Source organism: Macaca thibetana, chromosome 15 (genome assembly GCF_024542745.1).
Source record: "Macaca thibetana thibetana isolate TM-01 chromosome 15, ASM2454274v1, whole genome shotgun sequence".
In the NCBI taxonomy this organism is placed as follows: Eukaryota; Metazoa; Chordata; class Mammalia; order Primates; family Cercopithecidae; genus Macaca; species Macaca thibetana.
This window is the reverse complement of record NC_065592.1, coordinates 39,816,997-39,843,630: the sequence shown is the minus strand read 5'-3', so window position 1 is coordinate 39,843,630 and position 26,634 is coordinate 39,816,997. Positions and strand designations below refer to the sequence as shown.

The 26,634-nt window shown below is 38.9% G+C and overlaps 2 protein-coding genes across 10 annotated transcripts in view; one reads left to right on the top strand and one right to left on the bottom strand.

The window, feature by feature from the left end:
• Positions 1-13,205, bottom strand: part of ERP44 (endoplasmic reticulum protein 44) — a 115,551-nt gene extending 102,346 nt beyond the window's left edge. Inside the window, exon 1 of the mRNA XM_050761505.1 lies at positions 12,943-13,205. Within this exon, the coding sequence (XP_050617462.1) occupies positions 12,943-12,999 (57 nt within the window). The 5' untranslated portion in view covers positions 13,000-13,205. The remainder of the gene's footprint in view (positions 1-12,942) is intronic.
• Positions 1-26,634, top strand: part of INVS (inversin) — a 321,952-nt gene that overhangs the window by 70,187 nt on the left and 225,131 nt on the right. For 5 of the 9 annotated variants that reach the window (XM_050761486.1, XM_050761485.1, XM_050761491.1 and 2 more), the window contains exons 1-2: positions 13,407-13,574; positions 18,157-18,286. In XM_050761486.1, coding sequence (XP_050617443.1) covers positions 18,181-18,286 — 106 coding nt within the window. In that variant the 5' untranslated portion in view covers positions 13,407-13,574; positions 18,157-18,180. Of the gene's footprint in view, positions 1-13,398; positions 13,575-17,378; positions 18,287-26,634 lie in introns of those variants that run through there. The other 4 variants (XM_050761480.1, XM_050761482.1, XM_050761483.1 and 1 more) reach the window with 4 other exon arrangements.

Genomic DNA, 26,634 nt, shown 5'->3' with positions numbered 1-26,634 from the left:
CAAGGTAATAGAAATGATGTTTTTCTATGTAGAGCAAATGATACCTCTCAAACAGCAGGGCATAAAGCATGCTTCCTCACTTTCATTTATACCACTTACAGGTATTTATTTGCTTTTGTATTAAAAGCTGAAATGCATATCAAGTTAGATTTTTTATTTCTATCAATCATATTTGTCACTATTTTGATAAGGCTATGTTATAACTTACCAAAGGAAAGAGACAAGTTAACAAATACTCTAAGAAACCACTAATATCTAGACTTGACTTTTAAAATTAAAAGCCTCCCCCATTTACTCATTTCAGAGGGTCAAAAGATAACATAATCACAGAAGGATGTCAGCACAAGCACTATCCTCTTCTAAGGTGCTTTCTCCATTTCACAACAACACCATTCACTTAACAACATTTCCTTTTCTACTATTACCTTAGAAACAAGCATCTCCTACATGCCAGACATCATACAATGTCTTTCACATACATTGTATCTTAATCTCACAATCTTGCAGAATAATTATTCCCACTTTTAGAAAAAATTGATACTCACAAAGATAAAGAAATTTGCCTACTATCACAACAGCTAAAAATAGAGGGAGCTAGGAATGAAGCAGGTCTTTTTAGCTTCGAAGTCACTCTACCTTCTAGTACTCTCAGTTACCCTAGAAATCCAGACCATAGAACTACTTCCATAATTGATCAACTCTCCCTGAAAGGGAAATAAATTGCACACCTAACCTTCTGGGGAAAGAATCCACATAACAAACAAATGTTTGGAGCATTCACGAATATTTTAATCTAACAGTATCTTCTGTTTACAGTTTACAAACATGTATATTATCTCTTTAAATCATCACAGCAACTCTGAACATGAAATAGGAATTACATTATCCCTATTTTATAAATGAAAAAAAAAACTTTGCAGTCTCTGGTATACAGTAAAAGGGAAAATATTTATTAAATGAATAAGATTCAAATAAGCTAAGTGACGTGTCCAAATTAATGGCAGAACAGGATTCAAACCCTGATCTCCTTTAATTCTAAAACCAATAGACTATACAACAAAACACAGCTCCGTCCATAAGCTTTTTTCAAAATAATATAAAAAATTTATGTATAATACTAATTAAAATACAGTTATAAAACAGAGCTAAGCTGATAACTTATTCACTTAATAGTCACATTTTTAAGTGTTTTTGTTGGCATAATGACAATGTAATTATTAGGATAAGAAGACCACAAACCACAGGGGCCAGAAGCTGGTCATATGAACTCACTGCATCAGTGCACACAATTTTAATACCATTGGACAGACAACTTGAAAGTTTCAAAACAAGGATGTCTATTTAATCATTCATTCATTCACTCAGTCCCTCATCTTAACATTTATTGAGCACCTATTATGTGGCAAAACCCAGAAGAGTTTAGGTTCTTAAAATGCACTACAAACACATTCAGTCTCATTAGTTATCCCAGAACTAAGGAGGAGAGGTCTTTATCTCTATCTGATATGTAAGAAAATGGAAACTCGGAAAGGTTAAACAACTTTTTGAAGTTACGTGGTCAAGCTAGGAGTTATTTCCAAGTGGTAGAATACATCTACGCATGTGGGTATCTTTTCTTTCTATATTTCTATGAACCAGTAGTCTACCACTCTACACCAGGATTAAACAAAAAGAGTCCAATCTTACATTGTTAAAAATATACACATTACTATTAAAAATCCATACACATATGCACAGAACAAAACTGAAAGGAAATATGCTAAAATGTTATCAGTGGTTAGTGTATGCATTTTTTTCTTCATTATGCTTTTCTGTACCATGAAAGTGTTATCACTTTCGGGAATCAAAAAATATGTCAGGAAATCTTTTGGTTTAACATTTTAAGTTACTACAACAGTATTTTTCACAATGCAAGTTGGGACCCCTTCTGTAACACAAAGGGAATCAAAACAATCAAGGTTACTCCCAACAGAGGCAAATGTGGCAAGGCGGGGTCAGCCACCCAGTTAGGAAGTTCTTCCCTACTGAGTGAGATCAGCAATTTTTAAAAAATAAAATAAAGCACAAAATAGAAAAACAATTATCAGTAAACAACATACATAGTAAGGGTAAGTACAGTTTTGCAAAATATGTTTTTGCTAAATGACTTCATTTTCTTTTTGAGATGGAGCCTCACTCTGTCACCCAGGCTGGAGTGCACTGGCACGGTCTTGGTTCACTGCAAGCTCCCCCTCCAGGGTTCACACCATTCTCCTGCCTCGGCCTCCCAAGTAGCTGGGACTACAGGTGCCTGCCACCACGCCCAGCTAACTTTTTGTATTTTTAGTAGAGATGGGGTTTCACCGTGTTAGCCAGGATGGTCTCGATCTCCTGACCTCGTGATCCACCAGCTTGGGCCTCCCAAAGTGCTGGGATTACAGGCGTGAGCCACCGCACCCGGCCGACTTCATTTTCTAATATGCTGTATCTTATTCACTATATGACAACCACACTGCTCTCCTTGCTATTTCTTGAATATGCCTGGGACACTCCCACATTAGGTGCTTTGCACTGACTAATGGCCCTGCCTGGAAGGTTCTTCCCCCAGAAAATTCAAATGACTAACTCCCTCACTTGCTTCAAGGCTCACCTGTCCAGTGATGCTTACAAACTACAACTCCCCTAATACACTCCTCATCCTCCTCAGGTAAGCCCTATCTTTTCTTTTCCCACAGTACTTAAATTGTTATTAAACACTTACTCTGTAATAAGGCATTGGACAAGAAACTGAGATCTAAGAATGAGAAAAGGTGATACCTTTCACCACTTTTGTTTCATAAAATCATAATAGTAGCATGGAATACCATCACCACTCAGGAGTCTAACATAATACCAGTATTATTCCTCGGAGGTTAATAGGAAAATAGAGATGTTAAGAAGAAACAAGGGTGGTGAGTAGCAGATCCAAGATTTGGGCCCAAATCCCTGATCCCTAAACTAAACGTTCTTCTAAAAGTTTTCTCTTTAGTCTATATACATTCAAGTGATCATTAAGGGAAACAAATGCTTCGACTCTTCCAGAAGATATCCTAAAACCAGAGTATAGGTACAAATAAACAAACGGGATGATTTCTGAACAAATAAGAACACATGCTTTAAAACTGTAGCACAGTCTTTATATTAGTCCCCTTTATCCAATCATGATCTGAAAACATTAAATGGAAAATTCCAGAAATAAACACTTTATAAGTTTTAAATTGCATGCAGTTCTAAGTAGTGTGATGAAATCTCACACCATCTTGCTTCAAATTAGGTGGGATGTGAATCATCCTTTTGTCCAGCATATCCCCACTGCAGACACAACCTGCCCCTTATCTACTGTAGTAGTATTGGAATCACGATACTTGTGTTCAAGAAACCCTTACTTTACTTAATAATGGCTCCAAAGCGCAAGAGTAGTGATGTTGGCAATTAAGATAGGCCAAAGAGAGGCCAGGCACAGTGGCTCATGCCTGTAATCCCAGCACTTTGGGGGGCAGACGCAGGTGGATCATCTTAGGTCAGGAGTTCGAGACCCACTGAACCAGCATGGCAAAACCCCAACTCTACTAACAATACAAAACTTAGCTGGGTATAGTGGTGGGCGCCTGTAATCTCAGCTACTCGGGAGGCTGAGGCCGAAGAATCGCTTGAACCCAGGAGGCAGAGGTTGCAATGAACCAATATCATACCACTGCACTCCAGCCTGGGCGACAGAGTGAGACTCCGTCTCAAAAAAAAAAAAAAAAAAGATATGCCAAAGAGAAGCCATAAAGTGCTTCCTTAAGTGAAAAGATGAAAGCTCTTGACTTTATATGGAAAGAAAATAAATCATATGCTGAGGTGGCTAAGATCTAGATTAAGAATAAATCTTCCATAAAGAAACTGTGAACAGTATATTTTATTATGAGTTACTATTGTTGATCTCTTACTGTGCCTAATTTATAAAGGAAACTTTATCATAAGCATGTATGAATAAGAAAAAACATATTATATATAGGGTTCAGTATAATCCACAATTTCAAGCAGACCCTGAGCATCTTGGAACATTATCTCCTGTGGATAAGATGGGAATACTGCAACTCTAAAGCAAAATTAGGGTCTCTGAAACTGTTCATTTCATTCAAAGGTTAAACGAACAAAGAACTAAGTATTTTATGACATTGTAATACTTTTGTTGTTAGCACACTACAAGACTTCCTGTAAGGAAATAATATCCATTCCTATAGTAAAAATTCCTGCTATTTAAAAAGTTTGAGGAATGAGTCCATTTGAGTAGCTGTTTTCTAAGAAATCATTTTGACTAGCAAAAAAAAAAAAAAAAAAAAAAAAAGTAGCTCTTCTTTATTCTCAGCCTTTCAGAGGTGAAATCATTACAGAAGTGTAAGCTTATCACTGGCTGACATTTTACTGTACTTGGGCCAGAACTCCAGTAATAAGTCAAAGGAACTGAAAATGTGAAGGTTTCTTCTCTCAAGTAACACCAATGACAATACGTATCTTATACTTGCAGCTGTTCTGTAAGCAAAGAGATAGACTTCAGTGATGTGTTGGTAATTTTTAAAAGCTGGCATTTCCCCCTACATTATTTAAAACTTCAAATACAACAAAACAGGCCTGGCGAAGTGGGTCATACCTGTAATCCTAACACTTTGGGAGGCTGAGGTAGGTGGATCAACTGAGGTCAGGAGTTCGAGACCAGCTGGGCCAACATGGTGAAACCCTGTCTCTGCTAAAAATACAAAAATTAGCCGGGCATGGAGGCAGGCGCCTATAATCCCAGCTAGCTGGGAGGCTGAGGCAGGAGAATCATTAGAACCCGGGAGGCGGAGGCTGCAGTGAGCCGAGACCACGCCACTGCACTCCAGCCCGGGCGTCAGAGTGAGACGCTGTTTCAAAAAAAAATACAAGAAAACAGCTAAAGAGCAGGCTTGTAAATATGAGTGCATCTTGTTTATAGGACAAGAAATTTTAACTCTAACATTTTATTTTGTAGATGCATTCATAATCTATATTCCTAATGACCTCTTTTCTTTCTTAATTTTTTAAAATTTATTTTTCCCTGAAGAATGTCAAGCAAGACCTAACAACCTTTTTCTAAAATCTCTTAAATCCATTCACCAAAGGTCCCACTACCAGACTATAATAAGGAAGAAATGTAGAAAGTATTGGCATTCTACTATTCAGCCTACGGTTTTCTTTAGCTCATATACTACTACAATGTTTTTCTGAGATGGTTTTCTTCTGCTTTTTCGTTGCTTTTCTCTACTATATTAGTAATGTTCATGTCTACAAATTCAGGTGACTTAAAATTAGAATCCAATATAATGCTCAAAGTTCTACATAATGATGAAATCTCAGGTTTGTAGGAATTGCAGAGATGAATGCGGTGACCACAACATCACCAAGGACTCCCAAAGCAGTTAGAATTTGATTTCAATATTTACAAGGACAGAACCAAGACCCACAGCATTATAGAAGGGACTTCTCCAAAGTGGCATTTGTATTCCTCTCCGCTCTTGAATGGACTAATCTGAATGCTAGTTAGAATCCACTAAAGATCATGATTTTTATTTTTGCTAAGTTGATAAACTGTTTTAATGAAGTTGGCCAAAGGGTTTGCCAGCTTCTTTAGGGCCAATTCTGACATTTGGCCACGTCAGCCAACCAGACAACAAGACTTGTTAAAAACAAAACAAAATAAAAAAAAAAAAAAAAAAAGGTATTCAATGGATAGAAAAGGTTTACTACATTATTGAGAGGCACAGCCCTTTTTCTTCATTCCATTCAGGACTGAAAATAAGCTGATCCATTTAACTATTCAAGTCAATATTCAAATTCATCTTTTTCCAAGACTACTCTGATTCCTCCATTGAGAAATAATTTGTTTCTGCCAAACATCCATGGCAGTACTTCTCAAACTTTTATGTGCATATGAATCATCTGGGTATAAGCTCTTAAAGAGAAGGTTCTGATTCAGTAGTTCTGAGGTAAGGTGATGTAAAAGGTCTCATATGATGCTGATGCCTGGGCTCACAACCACACTTCTGAGTAGCAGGATCTATAACCCACTTCTACAAACACCTTTGGCATCCATTACTTTCCTTTTGGTATTCTAATTATTTACATATATATCTTCTCTCCTCATCTGAATTACTAATTTCTTGAAGGCATGATATGCATCTCAATGATCTTTCTCTTCTCCATAGCAGATTGCAAATAGACTTTCAAATGATAGGCAGAAAAGAAAAATAATAAAGATACAGATTAAGTTCCTGCAGCCTGGGCCATAGATGAGTTCCTCTCTATGGAATCAGTTAGGCTAAAAATCAATAAATCTTGCAAAAAGTCAAACTGTTTTTAACCACTCCCTTGGTTAGAAGAAACAGAGTACAGCCAACAGTCAATATTAGAAAAGCTGTGACAAAAGCATGCTAAGCATGCCTCGTACACACTTGCAACATGCTGACAAGCTAGCAGATTTTTAAAGGAACTATCCAATCAAATAAGTCTATAATCAGTAGGAGCTAAAGGAATACGCTTTTGTAGTGTATCTTGAAAATAAGATAGACTACACAAAGAATCACTAAATCATCAAATCCATGTGCTTACCCTATAGACAAGAAAAATAAGTAATTTAACCAAGGTTATGATGGGTAAGTAAATGGAAGAGTTGGAATTCATATAGATGCCATGACATCTACTTTTGAATTACCCTGCCTTTTGAGTGGAGACTCAAAAGAGTAATGCCTTCCACTGTTCATAAACTCTATCTTGTGAGTACATTTATTCTGAATTACTGGAAGAAGAGTAAGTAATTTTTTGAAAAGAAGACACATAACAAGAACACATAATACAAACATGCACACACAAAAAACAAATTATCAATAAATATGAAAAAAATTCAACTTTGGTTGTAATCAAAGATATGTACATTTAAATTGCGATGCCATTTTTGGTCTACTAAATTAGCACAGATTACAAAAACACCCACTATTGATAAGAGTGTGAGGAAGTGGGCATAGTCACACCCTGTTAGTAGGAATACACGTTGGTACAAATTTTCAGTGGGGCAATTTAGTACAACATATCAGAAATTCTAAATATAAGATATACCATATAACCCAAAAAATATAATTCTAGAAAAGTATCCTGAGGATGTATCTGGACATTTGCAGTGAACATCATTGTATGCATGCCTTTTGTACATTTTTTAATAACTGAAAAACTGGAAATAACCAGTAACCAAAATGTCTTAACAAATAATGAAGTAAGCGATAGTGTATTTAAAGGTTAAGCCAGTATAATGCTATTAAAAATCACAGTATACAGTTTAGAAAAACTTTTCAATAACTAAGCAATTAAACATCTCCAAGAGTTTTACAAATTTTAACCTATCAGACATATGGCTGTATATTCCAGTGCTTCTCAACCCTATGAGCATCATCACAGAATCAACTAAGGATATAAAGCGTTAAGAACTCTGTGTGGGCTGGGCACAGTGGGTCAGGCCTATAATACCAGAACTTTGGGAGGCCAAAGCGGGTGGATCACTTGAGCCCAGGAGTTCAAGACCAGCCTGGGCAACAAGGCAAAACCCCATCTCTACTAAAAATACAAAGATTAACTGGGTGTGGTAGCTTGTGCCTGTAGTCCCAGCTACTTGGGAGGCTAAGGTGGGAGCATCACGTGACCTGGGAGGTTGAGGCTACAGTGAGCCAAGATCAGGCCACTGCACTCCAGCCTGGGCTACACTGCAAGACCCTGTCTAGGGGGGAAAAAAAAGAACTCTGTGTTTGTCTGTGTCTGTATAGTCTAGAAATAGAAGACCAACAATTCTACAGAAAACCAGGCTAGACAGGAAGACAGTTCACACAAAAAGAAATGCAAATGACTTTTACACATAAGAAGCTTTATCACACTCGTATTAAAGACAGGCAAATTAAAATACATTGAGATACCATTTCTCACCCATCAGACTGACAAATATCCAATAATTTGACATTATACTTTTTTAACCAAGGCTACAGGGAAACTATTACATTGTTGGTGAGGTCATAAAATGGCCCAACCCCTATAGGGAGAGTAATTTCAAATATATAGCAATACCTACAAAGCTACATATACATTTACCTTTTGCCCTAGCAACTTCAAGTACAGAAATCTATCTCAAAGATACATTATCAGAATTATGTAAGCATAAGCTATTGTTTGCAGAGCTATTTGTAATAGCAAAAGAATGGTAACAACAGTGAATTGGTATCTATCCAGTGAAGCACAAGCAGTTAAAAAGAAACAGGCAAAATTTCTATCCCCACCTCCAGAATAAAATTTTAAGTTAAAAAAAAGGTGGGGGAAAAGTGTGACTAATATGCTACAATTTAATCCAGGTGGAGGGAGAAACAAATATATACCAAAATAAATACAAATAGCTTGCACATTTGAAACAAAAAAAAAAAGAAGAAGAAAGGAACATAAACTTGAAAACGTTTTTTAAAAAGTTTTCCAGGCCGGGCGTGGTGGCTCATGCCCATAATCCCAGCACTTTGGGAGGCCAACGTGGATTATCTCAGATCAGGAGTTTGAGACCAGCCTGGCCAACATGGTGAAACCCCATCTCTACTAAAAATATAAAAATTAGCCAGGCACAGTGGCGGGTGCCTGTAATCCCAGCTACTGGGGAGGCTGAGGCAGGAGAATCACTTGAACCCAGGAGGCGGAGGTTGCAATGAGTCAAGATGGCGCCATTGTACTGCAGCCTGGGCAACAGAGTGAGACTCTAACTCAAAAAAATTTTTTTTTTTTAAATTTTCCTAGGTCTGGCACAGTGGCTCATTCCTATAATCCCAGCACTTTGGAAGGGAGGCGGATCAGTTGAGCCAGGAGTTCAAGACCAACCTGGACAATATAGTGAGACCCTCGTCTCTACAAAAACTAAAAAAAAATAGCCAGGTGTGGTAGCACACACCTGTAGTCCCAGAGTTCCAGCTACTCAGGAGGCTGAGGTGAGAGGATTGCTTCAGCCTCAGAGGTTGGGGCTGCAGTGAGCTGTGATCAGTCCACTGCACTCCAGCCTGGGTGACAGAGCTAGACTCTGCCTCGAGGAAAAAAAAAAAAAGGGTTCTTTAATTAGGAGGGGGAGATAAGACAGTAAAAGAGACAAATTAGACTTATCCAAATATAGTTAGCTTTATAGATTTAGCTTTGGAAGAGATTGTATATAATTATAAAATAAAAGGTAAATTTTTTAAAACTAAAAATTGAAAGATAAATGAAACAAATGAACCTAGCAATATATATGCAGCTGGTGGTTAAGACCACATAAATTGAATTACAAATGTACAGGAAACACAAGGAACAGAGAAACATAAAACCCCACCACAAGGATGTAATCAGCAATATCCAGAATGTGGCAAATGCTACAGGACAGAGGATCAGTTTCCTAAACAAATTACAAGGAAAACAATGAGATGAAGAGAGAACCTATGGGTTTAAAAAGTTTTATAAACAACATATGAACCAATTGGAATAGATAGACTTTATATAGCCCTTGCTTTGAACAATGTTGTTTTTTGTTTTTTTTTTTTTAAAAAAAAGGGAAACAATCAGGAAAACCCAAACACTGACCAGATATTTGATGATATGAAGGAATTTCTATTTTTCCAGATGTGACAATGGTATTGTGGTTTTTATTTAATTCTTACCTTTTTGAGGGACATACTTTAGTATGTCACCTGGGAAATTTTTTTTTAACTAATTTCTGGGGCTCGCAGATATAACTACCTAGTATAGGGCACCGATATCATTTCATTAAAACAGCCACAGATGATTCTAATGAGCAGCCAGGCTTTGTAAACTATTGATCTAGGGCAAGTTAAATCAACAAAATAAATAAAACTCACCTAGTTACCAATCAAACTGCATGCCTACAAAAGTACTCTTCCTGAAGACTGGAATCTGCATATATTATTAACACTAAAGGATAAAATTGACATCTCTGAATTCTACTGTGCTTATTTTTAAGGTACTTGTAACGATTAAATACATGTTTACTTAGCTCTCTAATTTACATAGCTTCCTAAACTAAGTAAACTTTTCTTGGCTTCCTATACATATTGAACAAACCAAGAACAACAATGGCAAAACCCTTAGGTGTTCACGTGCGGGACAATTACGACTAGTAACAATTATGAACTATAAACATACTTATCAAGAGATTAACGAGAACACATCTTCAATAAAACAAATGGACTGGAGTGCTACAAATCTGAACTACAGAAGAGGTTACTTAGGGTGCATGAGACAACTTCTTTCCAATTTAGTCTTATTTCTCTTATCTCGCCTTTTCAAAACTTGTACACAACCAATACAGGAAGAACAGGTAACATTTCTATCCCCCTTGCTGATCATTTTCCCAGGGGAAAACCCTGAATAAACCCACCTTAGATAGGAAGATAAGCAGAAAAGAGCTAATTAAATCTATCGATTGAAATATATGTAAATAAAAATCTCTATATATGCAAATAAAAAATATATATATATATTTTATATATATATAAGCTCAGGAAAAAAAGTTATCACATTGAGCTTTTGTGTTTAGTTACCCATCCAGAAAGGTTTTGTGGCACAGTGATATATTCCAAAATGCTTTGAGACTAGGGAAAAGATAGCTGCTTGCCTCCAAAAGTTTGGGATTATGTTTAGGCAGTTATCTTATATGAACACCACTAAATTTGAACAGGTCTGGTTCTCTAGGGTTGAGGTACAAAGTGCCTGAAGAAAATTATCACAGTAAGAGAAGGCATAGCTTTTTAGAGGAGGCTATTTAAGGGAAAAATGATGACCTCAGCTAAACAGGAACTTGGCTTTTCTACATCTGTATGTGAGAAGGAATAAACTTGAGGTCTGAGAGAGAAAGTTGGAGGAGTAGGAAAAAAGTACACAGGGGAACAAAGAGGACAAATTATTAGACAGCGAGAATACTGAGTAAGCAGTTTCCATCAGTAGGAGAGAATTACCAATTAAGTAAGCAACTCAAAGTTGTGATTAGACAGGATGGATGTTTTACAAATATTTGCTAACTAGCATATGAGTATTAAAACTAGGTAAACACTGTATTCCAATTAAATCTAGTTTGACCTGTAATTCTAGTTTATTAAACCTTTTCTGGGGCTTTATTTTTCAGCCTTTTCATATCTGCAGGTATTCTCTAACATATTTTCCAGATTTTCATGTCTTTACATTTGCTTAGAAAGATAATTATACAAAATGCTTAGATTTTAGTTAAATCTAGATTCTATTTGGGAAAAAACTCACATTTAACAAGATTAGGTTTTTCTATAAAAAGCATGAGTTATTCCAAAATAAATTATTTCTTCTTCATAACTTAGCTTTACAACCAAACATACCACTTGAGGAAAGTGCATCTGATATAGTTTGCCTGCTCAGTGTCTCAACTTTCCTTTCCAATGTCTTAAGATTTTGCCCTTTTTTTCTGATACCCTAAAAGTGCACACAATTCACAACTTAAGTTAGTGGATAAGAAAAAGATAAGTGTCCAGTCTTAAGGAGAGAGTGGTCTCTCATAATGGTATTATTCTAACACTTCTAGAAGGAAAAATGTATTACAGTGTATAATGAAATCACCAAGAAATAGCACTATACAGAATATTTTCCTCGATACAGAAGTCATTTACTATTGTATACTTGTAAGAAGTGGCAATAAGACACTCTATCATTTAATATTACAATGTTTATATACAACTTTTTGTTCTCAAAAGTACTTTGACATTCCATTTAGTTTTTTACAGTGCTTTTTCTGAAAAGGTGCAAGTGACAAAAGAAAAGAAAGAACTATTTCAAACACAAATATTAAACATTTAATGGGATATGGCGGAATAAGCACTGCAAGTCAAGAGACCTGTTTCTAATCCCAGCTTTGCCTGTAACTAGCTATGTGACTTAATATGAGTCACTAAATTGCTTCTTAAATTGTAAAGAAAGTAGTTTAGTGTTTAAATCTGAATTTCTAAAAATCCACTACAATTAAGGTATTTTCAAATATTACATTATAATAACAGCCCAATTAAACGTAAGTCATTTTGCCATATGTGTCTAGTTCTTCACTTTTGTCTCAATTTGACCTGAAGCCTGGATCACTTAGCCTGCACACTCAAGACGCACTCTGGAGCAAGAGGGACTAGGGAAAGATTCTTTTAAGATGGGATGATGCTGAGCAGGTTAGGCAGTTAGGAATTAATGCATATTCAAATAAGGCACAATGAAGAAGAAATCTGCTTCGATGGGGAAATACATTGCAACAAGATTTGAGGGAGACCTTGCGCTCAGACTGTCAGGTAACCATACCTTCCACCCTTCAAACTCTATTCTCCCAGTGGAATCCAAAGCAGTCTCCAGTTCCGGGTTCCCAACCAATCGCATCAAGCCACAACAGAGGGTTCTGCCAACCTGGGCACCGCTTCAGGGATCTAGATAGAGTGAGATTCACACAACCCTAGCACCTGTCGATCTCACACTCTTCCCAAATGGAGAGGGTGGGAAGGAATGCTAGGTCTATGCTTGGTCTTTTCCGATTCAAGCTACCACCAGGTCCACTAGCCGTCGAAACTGAAAACCCCAGACTTTGGGGAGAAGGGGAAGCTCCTACGCCGCGACCCTCCCACGTATCACTCCCTCAGGGCTAATTCTCCCGTTCTCCCCCGACCCTGGTTTCTCAGGCCTCGGGGACCCCGTGCCTGGAAGCCGACAGACGGATGGCGAGAGTGAAGGCAGCGGGGGAGGGTGCACTCCAAAACACTGGAGGAAAAAACGGGAAAGCAGGGGCAGGGGTAGCAGTGTTCTCTCCGGGCGAGGGCGGGAGGCCGTTCGTGAGTCTGTCGATGGGTCTGTCATTCCCTCACTCACCAGGAGCAGAAGGGAGCATCTGAGGTCGGGTAAGGATAGGAAGACGGCTGGATGCATGGTAACGCTGGGCTCCGCGGCAGGGACAGGCGCTGGCGGCTGGGACTGGGCTGGGTTGGGTTGGGTTAGTAAAGGGCTGGGCTCCCGGAGCCGGCGGCAGCGGTGGATTCTCCAAACAGCCGCACCTCGTCCTCTCGACCCGGGCTCCAGCGGCGAACACCCGGGACAACTTCCAGAGAGGCCTCTCAACCCTCACTTCCGGGTCCTGCCCACCTCGGTGCACTCCGGGAAATGTAGTCCTGCACTAGCCTCACCCCGCACGCCGTTGGTCATCTAGAACTTCCTTTCCCATTGGGCTCTCGGCCCAGGTCCACCGAGTCCTCTACGCGCTGGGGCCTGTGGGATAGAAGGGCTGAGGGCGGGTGTACGCAGTGCTTCAGAGGATGGGAACTACAATTCCCAGAAGGGTGTGCGGCCGAAAGCCTCGGGCGGCCTTCTGAGGGGCTCTGCTAGCTTCAGCGCCGTGGGGTCTGACCTGGCTGGGTGTAGTGTCCCGGCCTGGCAGGAGGGGCGGCCCGGTCCGGGTCGCACCTCCTGGAGCCGTCCCCGGGACGTCAGTCCTGGAGGAGGCGAGGGTGAGTAGGAGGGGGCCTGGCTGGGGAGGCTCGGATCGATCGGTCTGCACCGCCTTGGCCTTTGCTGCAGACTCACGGCCTTCCTGGCCTAGGCTGTGGCCTGAGCCTCCATCATTGGCCTCCTCGCCCGCTACCTCTTCTTTCTGCTCTAATTCCTGCATTATTAAAGTCAGAGCCACCACTCGGGGCCTCAGTTGAATGAGTCAATGACTTATCCCTAATTGTCTCTGAGGGCTCCTGTAAGGAATAGGTGTGGTAAGGGATGGGATAGCACGTCGTAAACTGGAAAACTGCGTGAGTGATTGCTGCTGAGGCGTGGATCGCTCCTCCAGTATAATTACGAAATTCCTTAGCAAAGCAGTCGAGGATCTTAACCTGGCCCCAGGTAGCTCTGCGATTCTTCTGCAAACACCTGAGGTCCAGGAGCCCACGCGATCTCTTCTTAGTACCCAGGAGGCACACTGTGCTTTTGTGGTTCTCCCCACTCCCGCCTTTGCTCCACCTTTCTTGCTGCCTGGAATGGCCTTTCCGCGTTCTCTCTCTGGAATGCTATCTTAAATGTCACCATCTCTGAGAACTTCCCGACCAACCAACCCTTTAGTCCTAATCAAAATTACTGTTCCTATGAGTGTGACTGCAGTACCTCTAGTTTTGTACGGTTACAATTAGAGCCTTTATTACACGGGCTTGTATAATTAGGCAAGGTTGATGACACTTTTGCATTTTATAGCACTTTAACAGAGTGGTTTTGATTTTTATCTATAAAAAATGATTTATTTTTTTTAAAGGAGCAAAAAATACATTTTTTCTTAAGAAAAAAAAAAAAACCTAGATAATGGCTTTCTCAGGGTGACAAAATATAGACAGTGGCAGAACTAATACTCTTACCAAGGTTGCCTGACTCCTAGACTAGTACTCCTATCTCTTGTCCATGCCCCTGACAGAGTCCAAAGAGTGTTGAAATGGGAAATTTTAAAAGAGCAGAGACTCATAAGTATGAACTCATTATTCAAGAAATTAAACTTTGATCCTGCTCACTTTTTGGACTTAGCACTCAGCCTGTGACCTTTCATCCAACAAACATCTACTGAGTACCTGTTATATACCTGTTACCGTGCTAAGAATTATGAAGTAAAAAGTGTATATGTATATATATACACACACACACACACACACACATAAAAAAACAGAGATCACATTTTTAGTGTGTTTTTCAAAGGATGTAAAGAAATTTTTTTGTGGTTCTGATGTGCCTAAAACTCTGATCACTTAGAATGGAAAATGACAGGTCTTAGAGTTTAGAACAGTGCCTAGCACATAGTTGTCACTCAGCTTGTTGAATGAACAAATGTGAACGTGGTCCACCCTTATTATTTTTTGCATTTTACAGAAACCCAGAAAGCTGATGTAGCCTGGGGACACACTGCTGATTATAAATATAACTGGGCCTAGAACCCAAGTACGGTTACTCCCCTCCCATGTTTTCACCTCCACCTCTATTTTGTAGCTTCTCTCAAGTACCCTTAATGTAATCCTGGATATGACAGTAGTTCTTCTGACATGACTGTTACACTCATACATGACTGAGGTGTCTCACAACACTCTCTTCCTTCGTATTTTCTGCCAGTACCTTAACTCAAATCGTCAGCAAAATAAAGACAGAGAGAGCTGTCCTTTACCATAATTAAGAAAGTATTAATATGTTCTCTCAAGGGCAGAACTTGAACCAATAATCCTTGTCAAAGACAGGACAAATACCAGCTCATCCATTATAAATTTATCTTAGAAAACTCCCAGATCCTCAGGAGTAACAGCGATTGGCGTGACCTGCTTTTTGGTGAAATCAGAAAAGCACTTGCATACCCTCGTGGCAGCAATTAACTGGAGCTGGTTAACAGCTGCTCCCTTTAGATAAGTACATGTGCTCGAGTTTACCGTGATTCTGACTGCCTACGTTTCTAACAGTTGTTACCTCTCTGGTCCTTGTAGGCATTCAACTTTGGAACTTTGATAAAGCAGCTTTAGTGGTTTAGGAAGGATGTTTAAGATCACTGATGCAACTATTCCTGTTTCCTATCAGATATTTGAATTCTTGCTGCATTTCTGTCATAGTCCAGTCTCTGCTTTCTTAAACACTCCTGTGATAGGGATCTCACTATCTTCCTATGCAGCAGGTACTTTTTTTTTTTTTTTTTTGAGACAGTGTGTCTGTCTGTCACCCAGGCTGGAGTGCACTGGCACGATCTTGGCTCACTGCAACCTCCATCCACCTCCCAGGTTCAAGCAATTCTCCCATTTCAGCCTCCTGAGTAGCTAGGATTACAGGTGTGTGCCACCACAGCCCAGCTAATTTTTGTATTTTCAGTAGGCACGGGGTTTCACCATATTGGTCAGGCTGGTTTCTCAAACTCCTGTCATATGTTTTTAAAAGGTTCTTACAAGCTCCATGAGACTACCAGTCAGAACAAAATTGTCCTTATTGAAATGTGGTTCATCTTAGTGATACGATGTTCCAAGCAAGATCTTATGGTTAAGACCTCAATCTAGGTATATTTTCCTGGTGGACCAAGGAGAGAACAAATAAAAATTTCACTTTTTGTGGGAATGAGGGAAAGAACTAGGTACCTTTTAATTTAGTACTCAGCCAGGTGTGATGGCACATGCCTGAAGTCCCAGCTATTCAGGTGGCTGAGGAGGGAGGATTGCTTAACTCAGGAGTTTCAGGCTGTAGGGCGCTATGCCATTCGAGTGTCCACTTTAAGTTTGGCATCAATATGGTGATCTCCCAGGAGTGGAAGACCACCAGGATGCCTAAGAAGGAGTGAACTGGTCCAGGTCAAAACTCCTATGCTGATCGTAGTGGGATTGCGCCTGTGAATAGCCACTGCCCTCCAGCCTAGGTAACATAGCGAGATCCCATCTCTTTAAAAAAATTTTTTTAACTAATTTTTTTTTTTTTCACATGGAGCCTTGCTCTGTTGCCCAGGCTGGAGTGCAATGGCACGATCTCGGCTCACTGCAGCCTCCACCTCCGAGGTCCAAGCAATTCTCCTGCCTCAGCCTCCTGAATAGCTGGGATTACGGGCGCGCACCACCACGCCCAGCTAATTTTTGTATTTTTAGTAGAGACAGGGTTTTGCCATGTTGGCCACGCTGGTCTCAAACTCCTGACCTCGGGTGATCTGCCCGCCTTGGCCTCCCAAAGTGCTGGGATTACAGGCATGAGCCAGCACACCCGGCCTTAGCTAATTTTTTAATTTTTTTCTGAGACAGGGTCTCAACCTGTCGCCCAGTCTGGAGGGCAATGGTGGGATCTCAGCTCACTGCAAACTGTTTCTCAGGTTCAAGCAAAACTCCCACCTCAGCCTCCCGAGTAGCTAGGATTACAGTGTGTGCACCATGCTCTGCTGATTTTTAAAAACTTTTGGTAGGCAGGGCATGGTGATCTCATGCCTGTAATCCCAGCACTTTGGGATGCCAAGGTGGGCGGATCACTTGAGGTCAAGAGTTCGAGACCAGCCTGGCCAACATGGTGAAACCCCATTTCTACTAAAAAATACAAAAATTAGCCGGATGTGGTGACAGGTGCCTATAATCCCAGCTACTGAGGAGGCTGAGGCAGGAGAATTGCTTAAGCCCTGGAGGCAGAGGGTGCAATGAGCTGACATTGCACCACTGCACTCTAGCCTGGGTGACAGAACAAGACCCTGTCTCGAAAAGACTAGAGGGGAGGAAAGGGGAGGGGAAGAAAGGGGAGGCGAGGGGAGGGAACGGGAGGGGAGAGGTGATGAGGGAAGGGGACAGGATGGGATTTGTAGAAATGAGGTCTCACTATATTGCCCAGGCTGGTCTCAAACTCCTGGGCTCAAGAAATTCTCCTGTCTTGGCCTCACAAACTGCTGGGATTACAGGCATGAGTCACCATGCCCAGCCCTAATTAATTTTTTTTAAGTTTATTTAGTGCTTAAATCCAGCTAATTCTGACTTCAAAATTAAGTTTATGTTATACTCTTTTTGTGGATCAGGCTCACTTTTATTCCCAATATCAATTCTAATGTTTAATATTATGTGGCATCATATTACTTGTATTAACTTAGATTGTGTGGCATCATATTGCTTGTGTCACTGTAACCCTGAGCCCTGTGCCTAATGTTAATTATTGTCTTTGTTTTTTTCCTCAGATAGTCCCTAAGAAGAGTCCTAGGAGCACCTACCCTCTCATTTTACAGATGAGCAGATGAGCAACTTGTACAGAGATCACCTAATTTGCCACCTAATGCCAATTCTAGGACTAGGACTGTAGCTTTTTTTCTTTTGAGACAGGTCTCACTAAGATAGACAGCCTCACTATCTTGCCCAGGCTGGTCTCAAACTTCTGGCCTCAAGCAATCCTCCTGTGTTGGCCTCCCAAACCGCTAGTATTAAAGACATGTGCCACTACACCCAGCCAGGACTATAGATTTTTCTAATCCTAGTCAAATATTTCTAGTAAACCATATTTATAAAATATCCACTTGAAACTGATGAGACAGGTTTCAGAAATGTTTGCTCCCTGCGCTCATTGTCTGAATCATTGTTTCAGGTTGCTCCAATTGCTAAGAAAACTATGAATAAGTCAGAGAACCTGCTGTTTGCTGGTTCCTCATTAGCATCACAAGTCCATGCTGCTGCCGTTAACGGAGATAAGGGTGCTCTACAGAGGCTCATCGCAGGTAAGCAGTCCCCTTAAGTACAGAAACTTTAAAAGCAACTGTTTGTCCTGAGGAAGTTTGTTAATGTTAGTTTTAATTTGCAGTGTTCTCATACATTTTAATGGAAATATGTTATTATATATATTTTCTTCCAACACATGAACAAGAAAGAAATTAAGTCCTAAAACTTAAAAATATGGGTTAGGATTAGGTGAAAAGTACTTTAGAAATTTCTATGTATTTAGCACTAAATCTAGATAGGTATTCTAAAGTACGAAGGGAACGAATTCATCTTTATGTTAACAGAGATCTAGAATGAGACAGTGGATAATCTTTTAACATTTAATATATACCCAAAGTATTAAAGTTTAAAAATAATTTAATTTTTAATGATTTAAAATTGATTCAATGTTTCCCTGTCATTTGCGTGTATAAATGATATATAGACAGGTCCAATGTAAGAGTTCTAGAAGAGAGAACAAAGAATGGTTAAGAATTTTCTAGAACTTTAGCTTCCTGCTAAAACAGAGCAAAGATCTGTCTTTCTATCATAAATCCAGATATTCACAAGTTGCAAATCCCAAAGAGAATACAATAAAAATGTATTATTTCTAATCTTTATTCACACTAGTGTTTGGTGACATCATGATTGACAACTCGGGCTACCAAATAAAGTCCAAATTACTTGAACTTTCATACCTGTTCCTTCAGACTTTTTTACCCTACATTTGCAGTTTCTCCAGGAACTTCTTCTGGTGTACCGTAACCTCTGGCTAAGCTAAAGATTACTTCTATTTCCCAATAAGCCATGAATTTTGTCTCATTTTCTCTATATGTTCTGTTCCCCTACCTGCCACTCTGTTACCTTCTTCTGTGCTAAACAAACTCCACTCATCTTTAAAGACAAAACTATTTTATCACACGCTCTGTGAAGATTTCTCTTCCTCTGCTTATTCTTACTTTACCTCAGCTATCTACATTCACTCGAACTCGACATTTTCTACCACCTCCAAATCACTCAAACATTCTACCATTCAACTAAAACTCCTTTATTTTCAGCTCACTTGCTGATGACAAACAACAATTTTCCATGCTCACTGAGACCTCCAATCCACTAGCTTCTCTAGTTTTGACCATCAGTTTTCCTTCTGCCTTTTCCTTCCTCACTACTCAGTCTTGATTCTATGTGTGTTATTAAAATCCTTCTCTTGGAAAAATTACCTTTTTTTTTTTTTTTTTTTGCCTTCTGTTGTACTTGACTGTTGCAATCCCAACTCTGGATGTACCAAACCTATCTTGCTAAGAGCAGTTAAATCCAGCTGAAAGACTGATAGCACCCCAAATTCATGATTACCCACTTCAAATAGGTACTCAGCACTTACTGCTTATCATACCACATTTTTTCCATAATGAATGTTTAATACCTCTCACTCTACCGAATCCTCTGACTGCCAGTTCCCCCTCCTTTCATTCTCTTTAATGCACTAGGCTTACTAGAGGAAATGAAGACATTAAGTAGGAACTCCCTTGTCTTTCAGCATGATATCTACAAATCTACCTCCATCTGTACCCATCTTCTCTCTTCATCTTACTGCTAAAACAGAGCAAAGATCCGTCTTTCTGTTAAAGGCCAGTTCTTCCACACCTGCTGTGTATTCCATCCCTTCCTGTCTTCTCAGGGACATTGCTTCTTTTTTTCTCCCTCTGACTACTATATCTTCAACCTTTCTTCTATGCTAAATTCTTTCCATCAACACTTAAATGTGCTTAATTGTTTCCATTATTTAAAAATCCCATCTCTGTTTCTTCAACTCCGTCTAGGTATTGCCATTCTCAACTTTCTCTCATGACTGCATTAGTGCACAGGCTAAACTGATACAACCATGACTTAAATAAGATAGAAGTATATTTCATTTTCATAATATTGCAATCCCAACTCTGGATGGACCAAACCTGTCTTCCTGGCAACTACTAAGCAGTTGAACCCAGCTGTGTAATAGTACACAGCTATGTGGACAGAGTAGGTTAGATAGATAACTCCATTTTACAAAACCATCAGGTATGCTGCTGGTCCTTGGCTCTTCCATTCTCAACATGATGCTTCTATTTCTGGGTCAAAGGCAGATATGTTCATTATAGTGATAGCCCAGTCAGCAGGAAGGGGAAAGAGAGAGCATAGGGAAAGCAATTTGTCATTAAGGAGGTAGACTAGACTTAGACCACAAAGCCACACCTAGAACAAAAGAAGCTGAAAAAAAAAAAAAGTCTTGCCCTGGATGGTATCATGCCCAGCTAAAACTCACAGTGCTCAATTTTTTTTTTTTTTTTTAATTATACTTTAAGTTCTAGGGTACATGTGCACACCTGCAAGTTTGTTACATATATATACATGTGCCATGTTGGTGTGCTGCACCCATCAACTCGTCAGCACCCATCAACTCGTCATTTACATCAGGTATAACTCCCAATGCCATCCCTCCCCCCCCCCCACTCCTCACAATAGGCCCTGGTGTGTGATGTTCCCCTTCCCGTGTCCAAGTGATCTCATTGTTCAATTCCCACCTATGAGTGAGAACATGCGGTGTTTGGTTTTCTGTTCTTGTGATAGTTTGTTCAGAATGGTGGTTTCCAGCTGCATCCATGTCCCTACAAAGGACATGAACTCATCCTTTTTTATGGCTGCATAGTATTCCATGGTGTATATGTGCCACATTTTCTTAATCCAGTCTGTCACTGATGGACATTTGGGTTGGTTCCAAGTCTTTGCTATTGTGAATAGTGCTGCAATAAACATATGTGTGCATGTGTCTTTATAGCAGCATGATTTATAATCCTTTGGGTATATACCCAGTAATGGGATGGCTGGGTCATATGGTATTTCTAGTTCTAGATCCTTGAGGAATCGCCACACTGTTTTCCACAATGGTTGAACTAGTTTACAGTCCCACCAACAGTGTAAAAGTATTCCTATTTCTCTACATCCTCTCCAGCACCTGTTGTTTCCTGACTTTTTAATGATTGCCATTCTAACTGGTGTGAGGTGGTATCTCATTGTGGTTTTGATTTGCATTTCTCTGATGGCCAGTGATGATGAGCATTTTTTCATGTGTCTGTTGGCTGTATGAATGTCTTCTTTTGAGAACTGTCTGTTCATATCCTTTGCCCACTTTTTGATGGGGTTGTTTGTTTTTTTCTTGTAAATTTGTTTGAGTTCTTTGTAGGTTCTGGATATTAGTCCTTTGTCAGAAGAGTAGATTGCAAAAATTTTTTCCCACAGTGCTCAATTTCTAAAAAGAAAAATGCAAGAATGAATGGGGGGCAAATATTGCTGTCTGTCACCAAAACCAAGATTCTTGGGCCACCTGTACCCATTATCCCCACTTATTTACCTTAATTCACTCTTTTATTAAAACAAAATATACTTTCTTATTTTGAAGTATAGATATAGAGAAGTGCATACAACTTATATGTACAATTTAACAAATAACCATAAAGCAAACACCCACTTAAACCACCTAGGTTAAGGAACAGCACATTGTCAGTAACCCCAGAAGCCCCTAATGCATCCTTCTCTACCCACTAGGGTAATAGGCTATCTTGACTTTTATAGTAATCATTACATTGTGGTTTTACCACCTACATATACATCCCTTAAACACTTTAATGTTGCCATTTTTGACTTTTTGCTAAATGTTCCATGTTCACTTGAACTAAAAAAATGTATGTATATTACACTTTTGTCATTTTCCTGCTCAAAACTCTTTCATTGTTCCCATTATACTTGGAATAAAATGTAACAGATTACTTGTATCTCTTTACCTGTCCATCCTCACGTTTTACCACTCCCTTACAAGAAAAACTTGCCTTCTTTCAGTGTCTCACACCTGCCAAGCCCTTTTTCATCTCAGGGCTTTTGCCTGAAATGCTGTTCTCCCCATTGTCTGTCTGAATAACTCTTAGTCATCCTTGAGGTTTCAGTTTTAAGGTCACTTCTTTAAAAAGGCCCTCAAACCATCCAGTCTCAATGAAATCTGTTCATTGTATTCCCTCTTGGCCCTCTGTAGTTTTTCTTCATAGAACTTGTTTCAGATTATCACTGTATATTTATGTGTATGACTATTTTAACATCTCTCTCCTCCATAAGCTAGTGGCCTTCATGAAAGTAGACTGGGTCTGTTTAATTCATCACTAAATCCACAAAATCCAGCACAGTACTTGGCACATAGTAAGCACATAAGAAATATATTTGTTGAAGGAATGAATAAATACTATAATCATTCTTTAAGTATCTTTTCCCCCAAGTAGTCTATAATCATCTTGAGGGCCAGGACTAAAAATGAATTAAGTTGAATGAAATTGAATTGAGGAGCAGGTTGAGACTAAATTCCATGAGAAAAAAAAATTTTAAGTCAGGATGTATCAAGAAAAAGTACCATGTAAAATGAATTCTTTATTGCTTTAATTAAAAATACAACCTTCAAAGAAAAAAAGTGCAGTATGTTATAAATTAAAAACACTTACATTTTTATGACTCAGTCATACAGATTAATTAATGTGTTATTATTAAAACTTGAAGCCTTGAAAATCTCCAAAGAGAAAACCCTTAAAAACCAAAAAGTAATCATGATGTGAAGCCAGTATATAGCTAATAAACTTATTTATAAATTGTTTTTCTGTTTTCTATCATCTTGTTTGAGGAACTTCTTATTAATTACTGACTGAGGGTGCCACTCCTCATCTTTTAAGAATTGTGCCATTATGTTTTCTGTGCACCTTTGCTCTGGAGTATTTTCCAGCATTTATATATTTGTACAAAAATAACGTTTCATCTTAAATTTCAATGTAATTTTTTTCTATGCCTATGAATGCCAGGTCATAATTTCAATGTATTTTAAACATCTTTTTATGTATCACATATTTGATGATCTCTAAATATACGCTATTTCTCTTTTCTAAACTAGTGACATAGTACTACAGATGAATTTTTTTTCTTGCATCTTTGTTCACCAACTGCTCAGTGAATTCATTCACTTTAGCATTTTCTGTTTTCCCCTCTCTGTTTCCATGGAGAAGTATGTCAGTGATGTGTTTGACTCCATGGAAACAGATGAGTGTCTCTTTCTACATACACAACTAATTAAATCGAACACTTTCTGTGCTGCCCATTGTCCTGGAGGAGGACTGAAGAGGCCTTCTCTGAATGAAACATCATTTCAGTAGCAATTCTTAGTGTTTAACCTAATACAGTGGATTAATGTTTTACCATAACTCACCGCTTCCTAGATTCAGATGTATTAGGGCTTACTTCTGAGCCTGAAAAGCATAAACACACATAGTAAAATCTTTATATGCTATGGTTATCATTTATAGATATTTAACTTTTTCTCTTAACACCGAACGCAAATAATTTGAATGAATACTAGAAATGTAATTGAGAATAGAATTTAGTAGATTCATTTTAATACTATCCAATGTCGTAGTGGTAGAAAAAGGTATAGATTTTAGAGTCAGATAAACCTGAGTTTTAAATTCTAACTGTTATTTATTAGTAGTAGTATCTTGGCTAAGCCATTTAATTTTTTTTTTTTTTTTTTTTTTTTTGAGATGGAGTCTCGCTCTGTCACCCAGGCTGGAGTGCAGTGGCGCCATCTGGGCTCATTGCAACCTCCGCCTCCCGGGTTCACGCCATTCTCCTGCCTCAGCCTCCCGAGTAGCTGGGACTACAGGCACCCGCCACCATGCCTGGCTAATTTTTTGTATTTTTAGTAGAAATGAGGTTTCACTGTGTTAGCCAGGATGGTCTCAATCCCCTGATCTCGTGATCTGCCCACCTCAGCCTCCCAAAGTGCTGGGATTACAGGCGTGAACTACTGCACCCGGCCAGCCATTTAATTTTTAAGCGTCAGTTTCCTCATCCATAAACTATAGATTATGATATTTCACTTGTGTGAGAATTAAATGAAATAATGACAGTAAAATATCTAGCATGATACTTGACACATAGTAGACAGTAAGTTAATATCCTATTACTGTTATTATTACATCAGCTTAGACTAAAATAATCAAGTTTTTCATAGCTTCAGAAATGTCTCAAGTTGAAAGAGCACTAAATGCAACAAAGATTAATATTGTGGGTTTTTGTGAAAACTAAACAAAATAATTAGTAAATATGCACGGTGTGTAATGATCAATGTTGTCATTGCTGCTGATAATATTTGAGGTTGTATGCAGTGGTATCGTGACCAGGAAGCACCATTCTGATTCTACTACAACTTCTGTTTCACTGTCCGTGTTCTGAGCAAGCATAATCTCTCTAAATCATTTCTTCTACTTGTTTATTTATTTATTTGTTTATTTTGAGTCGGAGTTTCACTCTTGTTGCCCAGGCTGGAGTGCAATGGCACAATTTCGGCTCACCACAACCTCCGCCTCCCTGGTTCAAGCGATTCTCCTGCCTAAGCCTTCCAAGTAGCTGGGATTACAGGCATGTGCCACCACGCCCGGCTAATTTGTTGTAATTTTAGTAGAGATGGAGTTTCTCTATGTTGGTCAGGCTGGTCTCAAACTCCCGACCTCAGGTGATCCGCCCACCTCGGCCTCCCAAAGTGCTGGGATTACAGGGGTGAGCCACCTTGCCTGGCCTCCTCTACTTGTTTTTAACATCTTCTGACACAGTATTTAGATATGGAAGTGAGCCTCATAAATGACAAAGTAGAGGTACTATTTCAGGTAACTTCTTCCCTTACCTCAATCGCTACCTTAAATGTTAGGGTCATTAAATGTTTTTAAAATGCTTGCCTACATGCAAATGTGTTTATAAATATATTTACATGTTCATGCATCTATACTAATAATAGTAATAAAATTAGCTAACATTTATAAAGTTATGTTTTATGTGCCAGCCGCTGTATTGTTTGGCAACTCATTAACTTAACAGTGAAGTAATATGAAGAGTTTGGGGTATTCGTATTACCCTCATTTTTAAATAAGGAAATTGAGATGCAGAGAGGTTAAGTAACTTGTCGAAGAAGTAGCAGAACTGAGATTGAAGCCAAGAAGTCTGATTCCAGAGTCCATTCTTTTAACTGCTAAATTATGGGACCTCAATGTATGGGTAGATATTTTTGTACACAGGTGCACTTTCCTATGTATAAATAGGAATGAGAAAGATAAGAAAGAACTGATTAGGTCTGAACCTTAAATGATTAAATGAATGATTATCTAGATGGGATTTTTCTTAACATTTTTGTGCTGTAGGCCCTTCTGGCAATCTGGTAAGCTTCTGGACTCCTCAGAAAAAAATATTTTTAAGAGCTGAAATGCAATATAGAGAATTACAATGGAAACCAGTTATATTGAAATATCAATTGTTTTTAAATTGAGACATAGCAATATTCTGCCATAATTTTTTATGAACATGTTAAATAGCGATGTGTAGGGGCAAGTCTTACAGCTATGATAATTTTGAAATAGCAGTGAGTGAAAATGATATTTTAAGATACCTGCACAGATTATAAGTTACAGAAATATTTTATAAAATCTCAAGTCCTCTCAAAATACAATATGTCTCATGTTATTATTCTCATTTTGCATGGTAGGACACTGAGACTCAGAAGTTGAGAAATTTAGTTGCACAGTTAATAACTGGCAAAGTTGAGCCTCAAACCAAGTTATTTGATGATGAATCCTATGTTCTTTCCATTGTTCCCATGTTGTCACTCTATAACAATAAGCAAATATTTTTTAATGACAGAAAAATGCTTTCCCAAGATTATAACAGTATCAAATATATAAAGTAAGAAGTGGGTGAAATCAGATGAAATAAATATGTCTTGGATGCCATGCAAATATAACATTTTAGAACAAGCAAATAAGATATAAATAGAGACTGCTCTTGTTACTTGTGTTGGGCATTGTGTTGCTGTAGCTATTGTGCAGACTAGCACAACTATAACTGCAAGTGACAGTCATTTCCTCTAACTGCTAGAGTTGGCACTCTGGTTTCTGCACATACCAGCCCATTAACCATACGTACTCTTATGCTTCAACAAGCCTTGAAATAACTGAATGCGGTAGAGCAGTGGCTTTCTAGTCGTGCTTCCAGCTCAGCTTTCTGGACTGTGTTGAGACAGAGCACATGCAGAATGCCAGCCCCAGTTGAGCAGGCACCAACTGGTCATGGATTAGAGGCCATCTCCACAGTTGCCAGAATAATTAGCACAACACAGCACAGTAGCCAGCTGCTTTCTATATTAACTGTTCCTGGCAGGAACGCAAATTTAAATGCACTGCCATCCAGTCAATATTAGTTTACATTATAAGCTCTATGTTTCTATAACATGTTACAATTATTTCCAAACAATACATTC